General features: G+C 48.0%; 1 protein-coding gene across 2 annotated transcripts in view; it reads left to right on the forward strand.

Annotated features, from left to right (window-relative positions):
- LOC115133797 (golgin subfamily B member 1-like) overlaps window positions 1-19,852 on the forward strand; it is a 30,999-nt gene extending 11,147 nt beyond the window's left edge. Inside the window, exons 11-22 of one of the 2 annotated variants that reach the window (XM_065021559.1) lie at window positions 687-5,913; window positions 6,017-6,440; window positions 6,683-6,916; window positions 7,170-7,997; window positions 8,155-8,327; window positions 8,441-8,600; window positions 9,043-9,153; window positions 9,520-9,654; window positions 9,861-9,961; window positions 17,184-17,255; window positions 17,565-17,661; window positions 18,124-19,852. In XM_065021559.1, the coding sequence (XP_064877631.1) occupies window positions 687-5,913; window positions 6,017-6,440; window positions 6,683-6,916; window positions 7,170-7,997; window positions 8,155-8,327; window positions 8,441-8,600; window positions 9,043-9,153; window positions 9,520-9,654; window positions 9,861-9,961; window positions 17,184-17,255; window positions 17,565-17,661; window positions 18,124-18,264 (7,703 nt within the window). In that variant the 3' untranslated portion in view covers window positions 18,265-19,852. Of the gene's footprint in view, window positions 1-686; window positions 5,914-6,016; window positions 6,441-6,682; window positions 6,917-7,169; window positions 7,998-8,154; window positions 8,328-8,440; window positions 8,601-9,042; window positions 9,154-9,483; window positions 9,655-9,860; window positions 9,962-17,183; window positions 17,256-17,564; window positions 17,662-18,123 lie in introns of both variants that reach the window. The other variant, XM_065021558.1, reaches the window with a different exon arrangement.
- The last annotated feature ends 12 nt before the right edge of the window (window positions 19,853-19,864 follow it).

Here is a 19,864-nt window from a genome sequence, read left to right on the forward strand (position 1 = left end):
GCCAACCGCCAGGACCAGTCATACATCTGAAAGCCAACCGCCAGGACCAGTCATACATTTGAAAGCCAACCGCCAGGACCAGTCATACATCTGAAAGCCAACCGCCAGGACCAGTCATACATCTGAAAGCCAACCGCCAGGACCAGTCATACATCTGAAAGCCAACCGCCTGGACCAGTCATACATCTGAAAGCCAACCGCCAGGACCAGTCATACATCTGAAAGCCAACCGCCAGGACCAGTCATACATCTGAAAGCCAACCGGCAGGACCAGTCATACATCCTGCCAGCAGCACACACACCCTCTATTGATGTGTTTGCATAGGATTGGACACTGTGCTGTCACAGGCCCCGCTGCCAACAGAGTTCAGCATAGTGATGCAGATGCGGTTACAGGCCTTACCCATTTCACACAGTCTGTAACTAAACCTGAAAGACTGGTGGTTTAGTAGACATGTCAACAGTATTGACAGTATTTTAACAGTATTGTCAGTATGTTGACAGTATGTCAATAATAATCTCAATTGTTAACAGTTAGAAGCAAAAATCTGAAAGGAAATCTATAATATATAGGCAGAGTCATGAAAAAAATATATCTGTTTTGGCAATTCAGGTATGATCAATTAATTGTGTATTGTGAGATAATTAGGCTGGCTATTAATTTTCATCTTTATTGATTTCCCCAGCCCAAATATTGGCTCTGGAGCAGCAGCTATTGGAGAAAGACCATGAGTTGGCTGCCCTGCGAGAGAGTCTTGTGCTGGCTGAAGAGCAGGGCTCAAATGATGCATTCAAGGTAAGCGCTGATCAGATTCTAGACCAGAGTGAGGACACTGCCATGGCCCCCTACGACAGTCCTACAGTGCTGCCAGACCTCCTAGAAGACACGCGAGAGGAGGACACCACCCTGGTGGCAGAGGATAGGTCAATCCTGTCAGTCTCCGCTGATAACGAGAGCAGTCCAGAGCTCATTGAACCCCAGTCTGACTCTCCCGGAGAATCTAAGGGGGCCTCCTCTGATGAGATGGTCACGAGCAGTGACTCCGAGGTGGCCCACAGCAGCTGGACCCTCCTAGAGGCTGTGAACCAAGATGAAGGTCAGCAGTCGCCTCCCATACTGCAGGGCTTTGGCCAGCTCCAGATGCAGATGCAATCCTGGGAAGAGAACAGCTCTGAGCAGGAAACATCCACAGTCCAGATGGAGTCCTCATCAGTCATCATCCGTGAGACTGTGCAGGTGCACCTCAGCCAGCAGGGGGCGACCCTCTTTGACTCTGACTCTGCCCCTGGACAGGTGTTTGCCCAGGCCCTAGCAGATGAGCTGCAGAACAGGTACAGTGAGCTCATGGTTGAGCTCCAGAGACTGAGAGAGGCTGCCTCAGAGTCACAGGAGAGAGCCCAAGGCCTTGAGGAAGAGATTCGGTCCCTGGCAGTTGCCAAGGATGAGGCAGAGTCCCAGGCTCAGAGATATGAGGAAGAGCTCCAGTCAGCCAGGTCAGAGATGGACACTGTGGCCCAGCACAGTGGCTCTGACTTGGAGAGGCAGAGCATGGAGATGCATCTCCTGGAGGAGCAGCTGGACAGCCTGCAGACAGAAGGCCGCTCCAAAGAGCAGCAGATCCAGGCCCTGCAGGCAGACCTGGACAAGGCTCAGCGCTCTCTCTCTCAGCAGGAGGGACAGGCCAGGATGCTGAGTGCCCAGCTGGAAGAAGGGGAGATCACCTCCTCTGAGCTGGAGCAGAAGCTCCAAGACATGGAGGCCAGCCTACTGGACATCTCCCAGGCTAGGGACATGGCCAAAGCTGTACTGTCTGAGAGGGACACAGAGATTAACGAGCTGCAACTGCGCATCACCCAGAAAGAGCAGGAGATGATGGAGCTGAGCAATGGCATGTCTGCCAAACTGCTCCAGACCGGTGAGGAGAAGTTCCTGATGAGTGCTGAAGTCAAGAAACTGAAGGAGCAGATAATTGAACTTGAGAAAGCTGGAGAAAAGGCGAAAGTGACAGGGGAGAGTCATGTAGAGGATGGTGATGAGCTCACTAGTTTGCGAAAGGACAAAGAGGATCTGACAACCCAAGTGGCCACCATTAAAAAGAGGTTGCAGGCAGCCCTGATGCAGCGCAAAGAGCTGATGAAAAAAGTTGCAGAGTTTGAGAAAGAGGCAGATCAAAGGAAAGGACAAGTAGGGAAAGCAACAGAGGAAGCCCCTGCAAGTGTACCAGCTTTAGAAAAAGACAGAAAACAAGAGGATATGGCAATTGAGACTACTCTCGAAGAGTTCAGACAAGACTTGAGGGCCAAAGAAGAGGTCATGGAGGTTTTGGAACGGAAAATCAGCCAGCAGGATCAGGTTCTGGAAGAGACACTTGAAATGAACAGAAGGCTGAGTGAGGGAGCTCAGCAGACTCCAGAGGCTGACACCTCATCTGAAATCACTGGGTTGCAGTCCCAGGTGGCCTCGCTGGAGTCAGATTGCGAAACACTGCAAAAGAAACTCCAGGAGGCCCAGGACTCTCGCAAAGACACCATCCGCATGGCCAAAGAAAAGGACAGGCACCACCGCGAACAGCTTAAACAGCAAAAGGAAGAGTACAACGGGCTCTTGGAGCGTTTGGAGGAGCAGGTTGGTGAACGAGATGGGCTGTTGACTAGACTGAGAGAGCTCGAGGAACTGCAGGCACAGAAAGAGGGGAGCACAGAGAAGGAAGTACATGCCGAGCTGGAGACCAACGCTGCAGTGGAGAAGATTGAGAAGCAAGCTGCAGGAGATTGGGTCCAGGAAGACTGGGTGGACTTTGCCGCTCCTGAGAACGAAGCACAACAACGAGGTGATAAACCCATTCCCAGTGCTGAGGAACCCTCTCAGGTACTTTCAGCTGACATTGAGGCCTCATTTCAAGCTCTGAAAGAAGAGGTCCAGGCTGAGAAGGCATCTTGTACAGAGTTGGAGGGCCAACTGCAGGAGAGCCAGGCTAGCCTGTCACTCAGGAAAAGTGAGCTTCTAGAGCTGGGCAAAGAGCTGCAGGCCCTGAGAGAGAAGGAGAGCCAGATTGAACATGTCTATGAGGAGTTGGAGGCTCTGAGGGAGAAGTGTCTCCAGGCTCAGACCTATGCAGAAGCTGTGAAAGCAGAGTTGGAGGCTGCGGCCAAAGGAGCCGCCTCAGACTCCGCTGAGTCCACCATTGCCATCCTGCAGACAGAGGTGGAGGAATTCAAGCAGTTCCTGAGCAACAAGAACAATGAGATCATGGAGCTTAGCCAGCAGCTGGGTGAGCAAAGCTCTCTCCTCCAGTCTATGCAAGAGACAGTGTATGAGAAGGACCAGTCGATCGCCTCCCTGCAGGAAGGCCTGAGAGCAGAGAAGGAAAAGAGCCAGAGACTGGAGGCTGAGGTCCCCCAGAGGCAGGAGGAAGAGAAGGGCAGAGAGGCCAAGATCCTGCAGCTTCAGCAGAAGCTCAAGGCCGCCCTTATCTCCCGCAAAGAGGCCCTCAAAGAGAACAAAAGCCAGAAAGAGGAGTTGGCCTCCACTGAGAAAGTCATCACTGAACTGCAGCAGAGGATGGATGCTAGAGAAGTCGAGCTGGAGAAGCTGAGAGCAGAAAGAGAGAGGCTGATAGAGGAGGTCGATCGGACCTTGGTGGAGAACCAGAGCCTTGGGGGGTCCTGCGAGAGCCTCAAGCTGGCCATGGAGGGTATGCTGACAGAGAAAGACTTCTGTAAAAGAGAGGCAGAGTCTGCCAAGGAGGAGGCTGCCCGGGCATGCAGAGAATGTGAGGAGAAGGTGCATGGGATGAAGGATGAGTATGAGACTCTGCTAAAGTCCTATGAGAACGTGAGTGATGAGGCAGAGCGTGTGAGACGGGTGCTGGAAGCTGCTAGGCAGGAGAGGAAGGAGCTTGTTGCTAGAGCCAGGACCCACGAGGCAGCCAAGCAGGAGGCTGAACGGCAGAAAGAAGAGGCCCAGAAAGAGGTGGACACTGTCAAAGACAAGATGAGGAAGTTTGCCAAGACCAAGCAGCAGAAAATAATGGATTTAGAGGAGGAGAATGAGAGACTCCGAGAGATGGATGAAAAGAAAGGAATAAGAAGAGAGGACAAGGCACTCAAAGGAGAACTTGAAAGACTCAAAGAAGAGTTTGAGGCTCTGAAAGCTGATTTGAATGCCACTACGGCACAGAGGGACTCCTTAGAACAGCAAGTTGTTGAGGTGAGGGAACAACTAGCCCAAGAGCTAGAGAAAGGGGACAGATTAGCTCCAGATAAAATCCCCATCTCTGATGATGTAGTGGAGGAAACTATTGTTGCCCAGCAGTCTAATACAGTCATGACTGAAACTACCCAAGAGCCAGTTAAGAGCCAGCCTCAGGACATAGAGCCACAGAGTCAGGCTACAGAGTCTGAGGTAGCTGCACCTGACATGCACTCTTTTGAGGAGACGGGGAAGAACGAAATAACTGAAAGTACACAGGCCCTAATTGATGTGAAATTGAGCAAAATGGAGGCAGCCCTACAGTCAGAGAGGGAACTGAGGCAAGAGCGCGAGGCTGAACTCACTGCTGAGCTGGCCTCTCTGGAGCAGCGCCTTCAGGAGAGTAAAGAAAAGGAACAGACCCAAGGGGAGGAGCCAGTGAAGACGGACATGTCTGAAAGTGAACAGACCGTAATTGAGGGAAAGCGGAGGGAAATGGAAGCAGCCCTACATTCAGAGAGGGAACAGTGGCAAGAGAGTGAGGCTGAACTCAAGGCTGGACTAGCCTCTCTGGAGCAGCTCCTTCAGGAGAGTAAAGTTAAGGAACAGAGCCTGATGGAGGAGAGCTCTAAAAGGGAAGCCCAACTCCAGGGGCTCCACAGCAGCCTGGAGGTAGAGAAGGACGACCTAGAGGAGCGTCTGATGAACCAGCTGGCCCAGCTGAATGGCAGCGTCGCCGGCTACCAGCAGGACGCGGCAGACAGCCGGGAGCGCCTTGCGGAGCTGCAGCGGGAGGTGGAGAGACTGGAGAGGGAGCGGGCTGAACTGGAAGCCCTGGCCGAGAGCGAGAGGGACCGGGCAGCCAGGCTGGAGGAGGACAAGAGGCAGGCCCAGAGAGAGAGGGCTGAGGCAGAGGCCGAGTCAGGGAAGCAGAGGGAGCTGGAGCAGCAGCTGAAGTCCGCCCAGAGGGTGAAAGAGGGCAGCCAGAGCCGGGCAAAGCAGCTGGAGGAGCTGCTGAGAGAGAAGCAGTTGGAGGTGCGCCAGATGCAGAAGGACTGCATCCAGTACCAGGAAAGGATCAGCGAGATGGCCAGGGAGGGCAAGGCTTTGCAACTGGGCAGCAACGAGATCCACAAAGAGCTTGGGCAAGCCTATCTGGAGAGGACCAAAGTCACAGACGCTTTGAAGAAGACTGAGGCTGAGCTATCTAGCTGCAAAGCCCAGCTGGTTGAGGGCCAGACAGAGGCCAGCCAGGCCCAAGCTGAAAGGAGAGCCTATGAGCAGACCGCTCTACAGAGAGAGGCTGAGTTGAAAGCAGAGGCAGAGCAGAGCCTGGACTCTGTGAGGTTCAGGCTAGGAGCCGAGCTGAAGCAGATTGAGCTGAGGTTGGAGGAGTCTTACCGGGAGAGGGAGAGAGAGGAGAATGCCACCCGGGAGGCAAAAGAGCTGGCTGACACCGCTGAGAGACAGGCCCAGCAGATGCAGGCCCGCCTCGATGAGTCTCTGGCCCGACTGGCTGCCTTCTCGCGCTGTATGTCCTCCCTGCAGGACGACAGGGACCGCGTGCTGGATGAGACCCGGCAGTGGGAGAGTCGCTTCAACAGCACCCTCCAGGGGAAGGAGGCAGAGGTGCGGGAGGGAGAGACCCGATCCAGAGATCTGGCTGAACAGCTGCAGAAAGAGACCGCACAGAGAGAAGAGCTACAGCTTACAGTGGACAGGTAAAAATGGCTACAGTTCCTGAAAAGTTCCTTAAATTGCCCCAATTTCCTGCCAGGTTTGTGATACACTATAGTATGTTATGTAATGTGTTTTTTTGTCAAGACTGCAGAAAGCAGACGAGCAGTGGCAGCTGAAATGGGAGCAGGAAGAGAAGAGGCTCCGTGAGAACCAGGCTGCCCTGGAGCAGGAGAGGGGGGAGCTTCAGAAGTCCCTAGCCCAGACTGAGACCTCCCTGGCTGACGCTCGCGCCCAGCTGGCCTCCCTAGAGAGCGAGGCGGAGGGGCTCCGCCACAGAGCCCAGGCCCTGGAAGAGGCAGTTGGGAAGCTGCAGGGAGAGACCAACGAGGTCAGGTCCCAGCTGAAGGAGAGGGAAGCAGAGGGGAGGAGGCTGGGCCTGAGCGTGGAACAACTGGAGACAGACCTGCGCTCCTCCAAGACCCTGACAGAGAGCCTGCAGACAGAGCTGAGTGAGAAGGAGAGGAGAGAGGTAGAGCTGCTGGGGGAGAAGGAGCAGGCCGTGACACAGGTACGCATCACTTTTATTTCATCTCTGCTTTATGACATGTTTTGTCATCACAATGAATAGTTGCTCATTTCAATGCACAGGGTGTCAAATTCTACATTTATTCAAAATAGGGTGTAAAAATTCCCTACAAATTTGTGATGTTACCGTTTTGATTGAGCTATCAAGTTGTTTTACGAGCTTGGAAATGTTTAAACCCATTCCCCTGCATCTTCTTGACTGCTTACATGCTTTCTCCCCCCCAGGCTGCAGAGGAGGCCAGGAGGGAGGCTGACGCCAGGGCCCAGGAGGCTGAGAAGGAGCTGGAGGAGAGGAGAGAGGAGGTGCGGGGTCTGGAGGACCGGCTGCGGAAGGCAGAGGAGGAGAGCAGCCACAGCAAAGCCAGGCTGGACGCCTTCACCAAGGCCATGGGCTCTTTACAGGACGACAGAGACAGAGTACTTGGCATGTACAAACAGCTGGAGGAGAAACATCTGCAGGTAAAGAAACAATGATAACACTCATGTGTACAGAGGCATAAATGGCAGAAGAGATTCTGAATGGATTCTCCTACACTTAATGTAAATCGGTGGTAAATGGTCCATGTTTGTTTATGTACACGCATGTCATCGACATGCTGAAACTGTATGTAGTGATAAGAGGGATATTATTAGTGTGATAGTACTGTAGAATGTCTTCCTCGTGCCCCAGTTGTATAACCCATCCCTCTACGTAATGGGTCTGTTGTCCCAGGTGATGATGGAAAAGGACGCTCTGATCCAGGAGGCTGCTGCGGAGAATAACAGTCTGAAGGAGGAGCTGCGCTCCCTATTGGTCCAGAGGGACGACCTCCACGCAGAGAAGGCCAAGCTATCTGCCCAGCTTCACGGCTACAGGGACGACCTTACCCAGGTCCTCACCATGAAGGAGTCCCAGCACAAGCAGCTCTTGTCCGGCCAGCTGGAGCGCATCGCTACCCTGGAGAAGGAGAGAGCTGAGCTAGAGGCTAAGATCAAGAGCCTGGAGGGAGGGGAGGCTTTTGTTCAGGCGGTGGAGAGGGAGACACTCAGCCAGGCTGGTGATAGTGGAAACAGGCAGGTGAGAGACGCTCCCGGGGCGGAGGTAGAGAAGCTGAGGGAGCAGCTGCAGGCTGCCAGGGCCCAGGTGGAGAGCCTGGAGGAGAGCCTTGCCAAGGAAAGAGAGGTGCAGGAGGCTCGGCAGAAGGAGCTGAAAGAACTACGTTGGGAGGGAGGGGTGACGCGCACGGAGTCGGAGACAGCGGCAGAGAGGGTGGCTGAGCTGGCCCGAGACCTGCTGAGCATGGAGCAGAGGCTGCTGGAGGAGAGGGAGGTGGCCGGCCAGCTCCGGGCCCAGAACCAGGCGTTCGGCCAGGCCATGGCGTCACTGCAGGGCAGCAGGGACCAGGCACTCAGCCAGGCCCAGGAGCTCAGCCTCAGACTGGAGGAGATGAGCAGGGCAGGGGGCCAGCAGACACCCACCACGGGCCATGGAGGATCCACTGCGGAGGTGTGGGGACTGAAGAACGCCCTGTCAGCCCTGCAGAACGACAGGGAGAGACTGGTAATCAACCAGAGTAATCTCCATTTTGCACAAAGTATTCCATTAAAGCACTACTAACACAACCACAATGGTAGTGATGTCATAACTTACCTGTATATAGTGTTTTCATATACCAGTATCCACAGTAACACAAGCTTTGTTTCTCCCTGTCCTGTAGTTGGAACAGCTCCAGCGGCAGCACTCAGAGCTCACTCGACTGGGAGGAGGAGAGCTGTCTAAACTCAGCCAGGAGCTAGAGGAGGAGAGGAGGAGGGCTGAGGAGATGGTGGACAGGATGAGGGAGCTAGACAACCTGAGGCAGAGGGAGAACCAGGAACTAGAAATTCTCAGGTGAGACATACTTCGTAAAGAGCTGCTTATGTTATTTAAAATCCAAACATTGTTAATCAGAGGTATATGAGTGTCTATGCCTTGGCTACATAGGTATATCTGTCTCTCTCTAGGCTGGAGCAGGTTGACTGGCAGGCCCAGGCAGAGCTCCTGAAGCAGCAGACCCTGGCCACCCTCTCGGACCGTGACCAGCAGGTGCGCCAGCTCGGTGCCATGTTGGAGGAGGCCCGCGCCACCAGGCCCAAACCACCGGAGGAACACCATCAGAGACAGGTGAGGAGGAGGACACCTCTAAATCTGAAACTGATAACGACTGTACTTGGACCAGGCATGAGTGAGATGGCAGACTGCTGTTCATGTCCAAATCAAATTGTATTTGTCAAGTACACAGTTTACGGCAGGTATATAAAGTGCAGTGACATCACATTTTTCTGGACCAATCAAAATAACAATGAATTAAAGGAAGGTCGTATGCATAGTAATAAAACTGATATCTTCACAATTGGATATACAGTATAAATGATGAATGTGCTGTGTCAAGTACGACTGTGGTACAAATATAAAGTGGGTCCTTATCAATGTTCTCTACAAATCTAGGTTTAAGTTATACATTTGTGCAGTTAAGAGACGGTTAAATGGTGTGATTATGGTTCACCTCTGTTGTCTCTTCTCCATGGCTGTTTATGTATTCTTGTTTGTTGTTTTTTGTGCTCAGGCACCTCTTGAGGCAGACCTGTCATCTAAAGTAGGGGTCCTTCAATCAGAGAGTGGCCCGCTGAATGATCTTCAGCTGCGAGAGCAGCGCATTACACAGCTCAGTAACAAGGTAGAGATACCAGACTGTTCCTCCTTCCTGTCACCCATAGCCTCTTGTCCGTGTCTTAGCAACCCTACCTGCAATCATTCTGTTGTCCTACGCTATCTCACAACTACCTCTGATCACACTCTCTGACTTTCAGTACTTAATGACATGGTTGAATGAAAGGTACTTCATTTCATGTTAATGGATTAGATTATCACATATTTCATAAATGTCTCCCCCTCTGGCTCTTTCCTTTTCATTTCTCTTGCATGCTCCTTTTCCATTTTCTTTCATAATTTCTTCTCTGCTTCTTCTTCATTCTTCTGTCTTTTGGTTTTGTGTGTGTGTGTACAGTCTGCTGAGCCCGTTGCTGTCCCTCCCTCCCCTCAGCTCTCGCAGGTGTTTGAGGAGAACCGCCATCTCTCCTCCCAGTTCCAAGGCAGTTCCCAGAGGCTGGATGAGGCCGAGAGCCGCTGCACTGCCCTCCAGAGGCAGCTCGAGGAACTGCACGAAGACAAGCGCAAGGTCAGCATGCCCTTGGATATCACTCTGCTCTGATTCATTGACTGTCCCTAGTTGATACATACTGAACATATTTTTTTAAAGATAATGTGTCCACTATGGCACAGAGGAACTAGATTTACACATTGACATCTCTGGAACAATTTAAGACTGCACTATAGTGATTTCTACAATGTTTAGTGATTTTGACTATTTCTTGTGGCCCCCAGAGGATAGGGGAAGTGGACAGTGCCCCCGGAGCTCCTCAGCAGCACAGTGGCCCTTCAGAGAGCGAGAGCCTCAGGGTGGATTTTGAAGAGCTCCAGCGCAGGTACCAGTTCTCAACCCCACGACACCCCCCTTTAAAAACACATACATTACACACACACGTTCTCTCTACTATTGACCAAAACACACACATATACATTACACACACACGTTCTCTCTACCATTGACCAAAACACACACACATACATTACACACACACGTTCTCTCTACCAATGACCAAAACACACACGCATACAGTACACACACACGTTCTCTCTACCAATGACCAAAACACACACACACATACATTACACACACACGTTCTCTCTACCATTGACCAAAACACACACACATACATTACACACACACGTTCTCTCTACCAATGACCAAAACACACACACACATACATTACACACACACATTCTCTCTACCAATGACCATAACACACACACACATACATTACACACACACGGTCTCTCTACCAATGACCAAAACACACACGCATACAGTACACACACACGTTCTCTCTACCAATGACCAAAACACACACGGTCTCTCTACCAATGACCAAAACATACGCGCATACAGTACACACACACGTTCTCTCTACCAATGACCAAAACACACACGTATACAGTACCAACACACGATCTCTCTACCATTGACCAAAACACACACATATACATTACACACACACGTTCTCTCTACCATTGACCAAAACACACACATATACATTACACACACACGTTCTCTCTACCATTGACCAAAACACACACACATACATTACACACACACGTTCTCTCTACCAATGACCAAAACACACACGCATACAGTACACACACACGTTCTCTCTACCAATGACCAAAACACACACACACATACATTACACACACACGTTCTCTCTACCAATGACCAAAACACACACGCATACATTACACACACACGTTCTCTCTACCAATGACCAAAACACACACACACATACATTACACACACACATTCTCTCTACCAATGACCATAACACACACACACATACATTACACACACACGGTCTCTCTACCAATGACCAAAACACACACGCATACAGTACACACACACGTTCTCTCTACCAATGACCAAAACACACACGGTCTCTCTACCAATGACCAAAACATACGCGCATACAGTACACACACACGTTCTCTCTACCAATGACCAAAACACGCACGCATACAGTACACACACACGTTCTCTCTACCAATGACCAAAACACACACACATACAGTACACACACACACACGTTCTCTCTACCAATGACCAAAACACACACTCATACAGTGCACACACACGTTCTCTCTACCAATGACCAAAACACACACGTATACAGTACCAACACACGGTCTCTCTACCAATGACCAAAACACACACGCATACAGTACACACACACGGTCTCTCTACCAATGACCAAAACACACAGGTATACAGTACACACACACGTTCTCTCTACCAATGACCAAAACACACACACATACAGTACACACACACACACGTTCTCTCTACCAATGACCAAAACACACACTCATACAGTGCACACACACGTTCTCTCTACCAATGACCAAAACACACACGTATACAGTACCAACACACGATCTCTCTACCATTGACCAAAACACACACATATACATTACACACACACGTTCTCTCTACCATTGACCAAAACACACACACATACATTACACACACACGTTCTCTCTACCAATGACCAAAACACACACGCATACAGTACACACACACGTTCTCTCTACCAATGACCAAAACACACACACACATACATTACACACACACGTTCTCTCTACCAATGACCAAAACACACACACACATACATTACACACACATGTTCTCTCTACCAATGACCAAAACACACACACACATACATTACACACACACATTCTCTCTACCAATGACCATAACACACACACACATACATTACACACACACGTTCTCTCTACCAATGACCAAAACACACACACACATACATTACACACACACGTTCTCTCTACCATTGACCAAAACACACACACATACATTACACACACACGTTCTCTCTACCAATGACCAAAACACACACACATACATTACACACACACGTTCTCTCTACCAATGACCAAAACACACACACACATACATTACACACACACGTTCTCTCTACCAATGACCAAAACACACACACACATACATTACACACACACGTTCTCTCTACCAATGACCAAAAACACACACACATACATTACACACACACGTTCTCTCTACCAATGACCAAAACACACACACACATACATTACACACACACGTTCTCTCTACCAATGACCAAAACACACACACACATACATTACACACACACGTTCTCTCTACCAATGACCAAAACACACACACACATACATTACACACACACGTTCTCTCTACCAATGACCATAACACACACACACATACATTACACACACACGGTCTCTCTACCAATGACCAAAACACACACGCATACAGTACACACACACGTTCTCTCTACCAATGACCAAAACACACACACATATACAGTACACACACACGGTCTCTCTACCAATGACCAAAACATACGCGCATACAGTACACACACACGTTCTCTCTACCAATGACCAAAACACGCACGCATACAGTACACACACACGTTCTCTCTACCAATGACCAAAACACGCACGCATACAGTACACACACACGTTCTCTCTACCAATGACCAAAACACGCACGCATACAGTACACACACACGTTCTCTCTACCAATGACCAAAACACACACACATACAGTACACACACACACACGGTCTCTCTACCAATGACCAAAACATACGCGCATACAGTACACACACACATTCTCTCTACCAATGACCAAAACACGCACGCATACAGTACACACACACGTTCTCTCTACCAATGACCAAAACACACACACATACAGTACACACACACACACGTTCTCTCTACCAATGACCAAAACACACACTCATACAGTGCACACACACGTTCTCTCTACCAATGACCAAAACACACACGTATACAGTACCAACACACGGTCTCTCTACTAATGAACAAAACACACACGCATACAGTACACACACACGTTCTCTCTACCAATGACCAAAACACACAGGTATACAGTACACACACACGTTCTCTCTACCAATGACCAAAACACACACACATACAGTACACACACACACACACGTTCTCTCTACCAATGACCAAAACACACACTCATACAGTGCACACACACGTTCTCTCTACCAATGACCAAAACACACACGTATACAGTACCAACACACGGTCTCTCTACCAATGAACAAAACACACACGCATACAGTACACACACACGTTCTCTCTACCAATGACCAAAACACACAGGTATACAGTACACACACACGTTCTCTCTACCAATGACCAAAACACACACACATACAGTACACACACACACACGTTCTCTCTACCAATGACCAAAACACACACTCATACAGTGCACACACACGTTCTCTCTACCAATGACCAAAACACACACGTATACAGTACCAACACACGATCTCTCTACCAATGACCAAAACACACACGCATACAGTACACACACACGTTCTCTCTACCAATGACCAAAACACACACACACATACATTACACACACACGGTCTCTCTATCAATGACCAAAACACACACACATACAGTACACACACACACACGGTCTCTCTACCAATGACCAAAACATACGCGCATACAGTACACACACACATTCTCTCTACCAATGACCAAAACACGCACGCATACAGTACACACACACGTTCTCTCTACCAATGACCAAAACACACACACATACAGTACACACACACACACGTTCTCTCTACCAATGACCAAAACACACACTCATACAGTGCACACACACGTTCTCTCTACCAATGACCAAAACACACACGTATACAGTACCAACACACGGTCTCTCTACTAATGAACAAAACACACACGCATACAGTACACACACACGTTCTCTCTACCAATGACCAAAACACACAGGTATACAGTACACACACACGTTCTCTCTACCAATGACCAAAACACACACACATACAGTACACACACACACACACGTTCTCTCTACCAATGACCAAAACACACACTCATACAGTGCACACACACGTTCTCTCTACCAATGACCAAAACACACACGTATACAGTACCAACACACGGTCTCTCTACCAATGAACAAAACACACACGCATACAGTACACACACACGTTCTCTCTACCAATGACCAAAACACACAGGTATACAGTACACACACACGTTCTCTCTACCAATGACCAAAACACACACACATACAGTACACACACACACACGTTCTCTCTACCAATGACCAAAACACACACTCATACAGTGCACACACACGTTCTCTCTACCAATGACCAAAACACACACGTATACAGTACCAACACACGATCTCTCTACCAATGACCAAAACACACACGCATACAGTACACACACACGTTCTCTCTACCAATGACCAAAACACACACACACATACATTACACACACACGGTCTCTCTATCAATGACCAAAACACACACGCATACAGTACACACACACGGTCTCTCTACCAATGACCAAAACACACACGCATACAGTACACACACACGTTCTCTCTACCAATGACCAAAACACACACACATATACAGTACACACACGTTCTCTCTACCAATGACCAAAACACGCATGCATACAGTACACACACACGTTCTCTCTACCAATGACCAAAACACACACGTATACAGTACCAACACACGATCTCTCTACCAATGACCAAAACACACACGCATACAGTACACACACACGTTCTCTCTACCAATGACCAAAACACACACACACATACATTACACACACACGGTCTCTCTATCAATGACCAAAACACACACGCATACAGTACACACACACGGTCTCTCTACCAATGAACCAAAACACACACACACACGCATACAGTACACACACACGTTCTCTCTACCAATGACCAAAACACACACACATATACAGTACACACACACGTTCTCTCTACCAATGACCAAAACACGCATGCATACAGTACACACACACGTTCTCTCTACCAATGACCAAAACACACACGTATACAGTACACACACACATTCTCTCTACCAATGACCAAAACACGCACGCATACAGTACACACACACGTTCTCTCTACCAATGGCCAAAACACACACACATACAGTACACACACACACACGTTCTCTCTACCAATGACTAAAACACACACTCATACAGTGCACACACACGTTCTCTCTACCAATGACCAAAACACACACGCATACAGTACACACACACGTTCTCTCTACCAATGACCAAAACACACACGTATAAAGTACCAACACACGTTCTCTCTACCAATGACCAAAACACACACACATACATTACACACACACGTTCTCTCTACCAATGATCAAAACACACACACATACATTACACACACACGTTCTCTCTACCAATGACCAAAACACACACGCATACAGTACACACACACGTTCTCTCTACCAATGACCAAAACACACACACGCATACATTACACACACACGTTCTCTCTACCAATGACCAAAACACACACACATACATTACACACACATGTTCTCTCTACCAATGACCAAAACACACACACACATACATTACACACACACGTTCTCTCTACCAATGACCAAAACACACACACACATACATTACACACACACGTTCTCTCTACCAATGACCATAACACACACACACATACATTACACACACACGTTCTCTCTACCAATGACCAAAACACACACACACATACATTACACACACACGTTCTCTCTACCATTGACCAAAACACACACACATACATTACACACACACGTTCTCTCTACCAATGACCAAAACACGCACGCATACAGTACACACACACGTTCTCTCTACCAATGGCCAAAACACACACACATACAGTACACACACACACACGTTCTCTCTACCAATGACTAAAACACACACTCATACAGTGCACACACACGTTCTCTCTACCAATGACCAAAACACACACGCATACAGTACACACACACGTTCTCTCTACCAATGACCAAAACACACAGGTATACAGTACACACACACGTTCTCTCTACCAATTACCAAAACACACACACATACAGTACACACACACACGTTCTCTCTACCAATGACCAAAACACACACTCATACAGTTCACACACACGTTCTCTCTACCAATGACCAAAACACACACGTATAAAGTACCAACACACGTTCTCTCTACCAATGACCAAAACACACACACATACATTACACACACACGTTCTCTCTACCAATGATCAAAACACACACACATACATTACACACACACGTTCTCTCTACCAATGACCAAAACACACACACGCATACATTACACACACACGTTCTCTCTACCAATGACCAAAACACACACACATACATTACACACACATGTTCTCTCTACCAATGACCAAAACACACACACACATACATTACACACACACGTTCTCTCTACCAATGACCAAAACACACACACACATACATTACACACACACGTTCTCTCTACCAATGACCATAACACACACACACATACATTACACACACACGTTCTCTCTACCAATGACCAAAACACACACACACATACATTACACACACACGTTCTCTCTACCATTGACCAAAACACACACACATACATTACACACACACGTTCTCTCTACCAATGACCAAAACACACACACATACATTACACACACACGTTCTCTCTACCAATGACCAAAACACACACACACATACATTACACACACACGTTCTCTCTACCAATGACCAAAACACACACACACATACATTACACACACACGTTCTCTCTACCAATGACCAAAACACACACACACATACATTACACACACACATTCTCTCTACCAATGACCATAACACACACACACACACATACATTACACACACACGGTCTCTCTACCAATGAACAAAACACACAGGTATACAGTACACACACACGGTCTCTCTACCAATGACCAAAACACGCACGCATACAGTACACACACACGTTCTCTCTATCAATGACCAAAACACACACGCAAAAAAAATGAACAATAACAAACAGAACAGACACAACAAACCCATTCAACACCACACAGCCCCAGCCCATGATAACTCAAGCATGTCTGACATACTAATGTGTCCTTTCATTGTGCCTGTCAGACTGGATGAGGAGCAGCAGTATAGGGTGGTTGTGGAGGAGCAGCTAATGGCCGCCCAGGACCGCCTCAAACTGTAAGAGAGTTATCACAGCTTAGTGTCACCTGTCACATGACAGGGGTCATCCTCTGCCTTCTCCTACAGCTCTACACTCACTGACAAAGTGTGATTCTAATGAGGAATGAGCATGTCAGCTCGCTGCTGTGACTGTCAGGCTCTATAGAGATGCTCTGCTCTGTGATTTGTAGAGGTACAGTGTTGATAATGGGATTATTGGCCTCAAGTCATCGTTTGGAATATTTGTGTTGGAACTTGTCTGTGTGCTTTCCTGTGTGTGTCAGACAGTATTTACTCAGTATCTCTCTCCTCGCTCACCTGCCGTAGGATCAACCAGGGTGAATGGCAGTCGGCCCATGAAGGGCAGTTCTCTGCTTCTGAGACATCTGTCCTCATTGAGCCACCAGGAGGCTCTGTCACCCGAGTAAGTACCAACCAACACCCTGGATTATTTACACAGGATACATATCTGAAGATGAAATGTCCATTCACCATTGTCATGTAAGAATGGTCTGTTACTACTACTACTACTACTACTACTACTGCCTCCTGTAACTGTCTATACTTCTCTCTCTCTCCCTCTCCCTCTCCATCTCTCCCCCTCCCTCTCTCCCCCTCCCCTCTCTCCCCTCCCCTCCCTCTCTCCCCCTCCCTCTCTTCCCTCTCTCTCTTCCCTCTCTCTCTTCCCCTCCCTCTCTCCCCCTCCCTCTCTCCCCCTCCCTCTCTCCCCCCCTCTCTCCCTCTCCCCCCTCTCTCCCTCTCTCTCTCTCTCTCTCTCTCTCTCCCCCTCCCTCTCTCCCCCTCCCTCTCTCCCCCCCTCTCCCCCTCTCTCTCTCCCCCTCTCTCTCCCCCTCCCTCTCTCCCCCTCCCTCTCTCCCTCCATCAGATTCGGAGCAGCAACGGACCAGGCCTGATGAGAATGCTGCGCGTGTCCTTCTGCTCTCGCCAGCGCACACCCCTGCTGGTGTCCCTCTACCTGCTCACTGTGCACGTGCTGCTACTGCTCTGCCTGGGGGGTTACGTTTAGGGCCCCCTCCACCCCTTAGAGACTGAGAGAGGAGAGAGATGGAGAGATAACGGACATGTGACACAGACCCACCCACCCCCTCTCCAAGACCGATATCATATTATTGTTACATTCAATACTGTAGAATAGGAGAGGACTCGTCACACACACACACACAGACCATGCACTTTTGATACAACAAAAAAACAACGATAATGTGTCTTAGCCTGTTAACCAAAGTGAATCGTTTTTTTTTATATACTGGGACTCAAAAACACCCTCTGCCATCATTGATTTGATTCAATATTTAATATGTTACCGTTAGCAATCAATATTTAATATGTTACCGTTAGCAATCAATATTTAATATGTTACCGTTAGCGTACATGATCAGTCAAATGTTATTGTAGAGGAAATGAGAAGCAGTATTGCACTACCTCAGAACTGTTGTTTGTTAGACTTCTATAAAGGGACGTGGATATTATGCATCTTTAAATGTACCTGGGGGAACTAACATGAAATGACACTATACAGTAGATTTACACGGTGTTTAGTTTTTCAGACCGTTTTATATTCGTGTTGGTTTAGGTGCCTTTAAATGGGGAGAATAAAGGATCACTTCATGTCTGGATGGAGTGAGGGTTAGGATCTGTGGATCTGTTCAGATCTCTCTCTCTCTCTCCTATGTTCTCATGTACAATGGACACCAACTGAAACGTGTACAACCTGCTATGACTACATTCCCACCACCATCTATTTGTTTTCTTTTTCCCTCTTTGTCCTCTTTGTTTTCTCTGTAATTAAAGAGAGAGCACCGTCATTGGCATATTTGACTCCTGTAGTATTTGTATGTCGTATGTACTGGATGTATGTACTGGATGTGGGTTATCCAATCAATTCCCCAATTTCTGCCATTGGTGCACAGATGAGGGTTTTATTCTATTGATTTTATGGCAGATTAATTTGCCATTCTGGTGTAATGTTGTCCATTCCAGATGAAATCGTGTTGGTGTTTTTTCTGTGACACTACAAATAATGTCCATCCAATCTATGATTCCTATAATTTAGCATTATTTATTGCTTACGCATTTAAACCGCATAATCTACTACAATGTATGGTGGGTGAACACAATACTGCTGGGGAAAATGACTACTCAAAAACGTATTCTTGGTGTCTGGTGTCCCACTACACATCTTGTGACTCACTTGTCCTCTGTTAACTTCTATTGTTAATGACCTTGTACTGTGCTGTATAGAGTGAATTGTCATGATGATTGATGATGATTGAGGATGATAACGATACGTGTTTTTCAGCACAGCCCACTGAGAAGTATAGGACTAGATGTGTACCAGTCAATTTCAAAGGGGACTAGTTAGAACATAACTGGTGAAAAGATCAGACAAATATTGGGAATGACACGTGATTTATGACCTGATGAAAATAACTGGTGCAAAGATCAGACAAATATTGGGAATGACACGTGATTTATGACCTGATGAAAATAACTGGTGCAAAGTAAATCTAGTCCTTTAAGTGTCAAATCTCTGTATGATCAGTGTTGGTTACTCTTGGGCTATTTTTTTAATTGAAATATATTGGGAAAACAAATGGATGTTTATT

The sequence above is a fragment of the Oncorhynchus nerka genome, linkage group LG8 (assembly GCF_034236695.1).
Source record: "Oncorhynchus nerka isolate Pitt River linkage group LG8, Oner_Uvic_2.0, whole genome shotgun sequence".
Lineage (NCBI taxonomy): Eukaryota > Metazoa > Chordata > Actinopteri > Salmoniformes > Salmonidae > Oncorhynchus > Oncorhynchus nerka.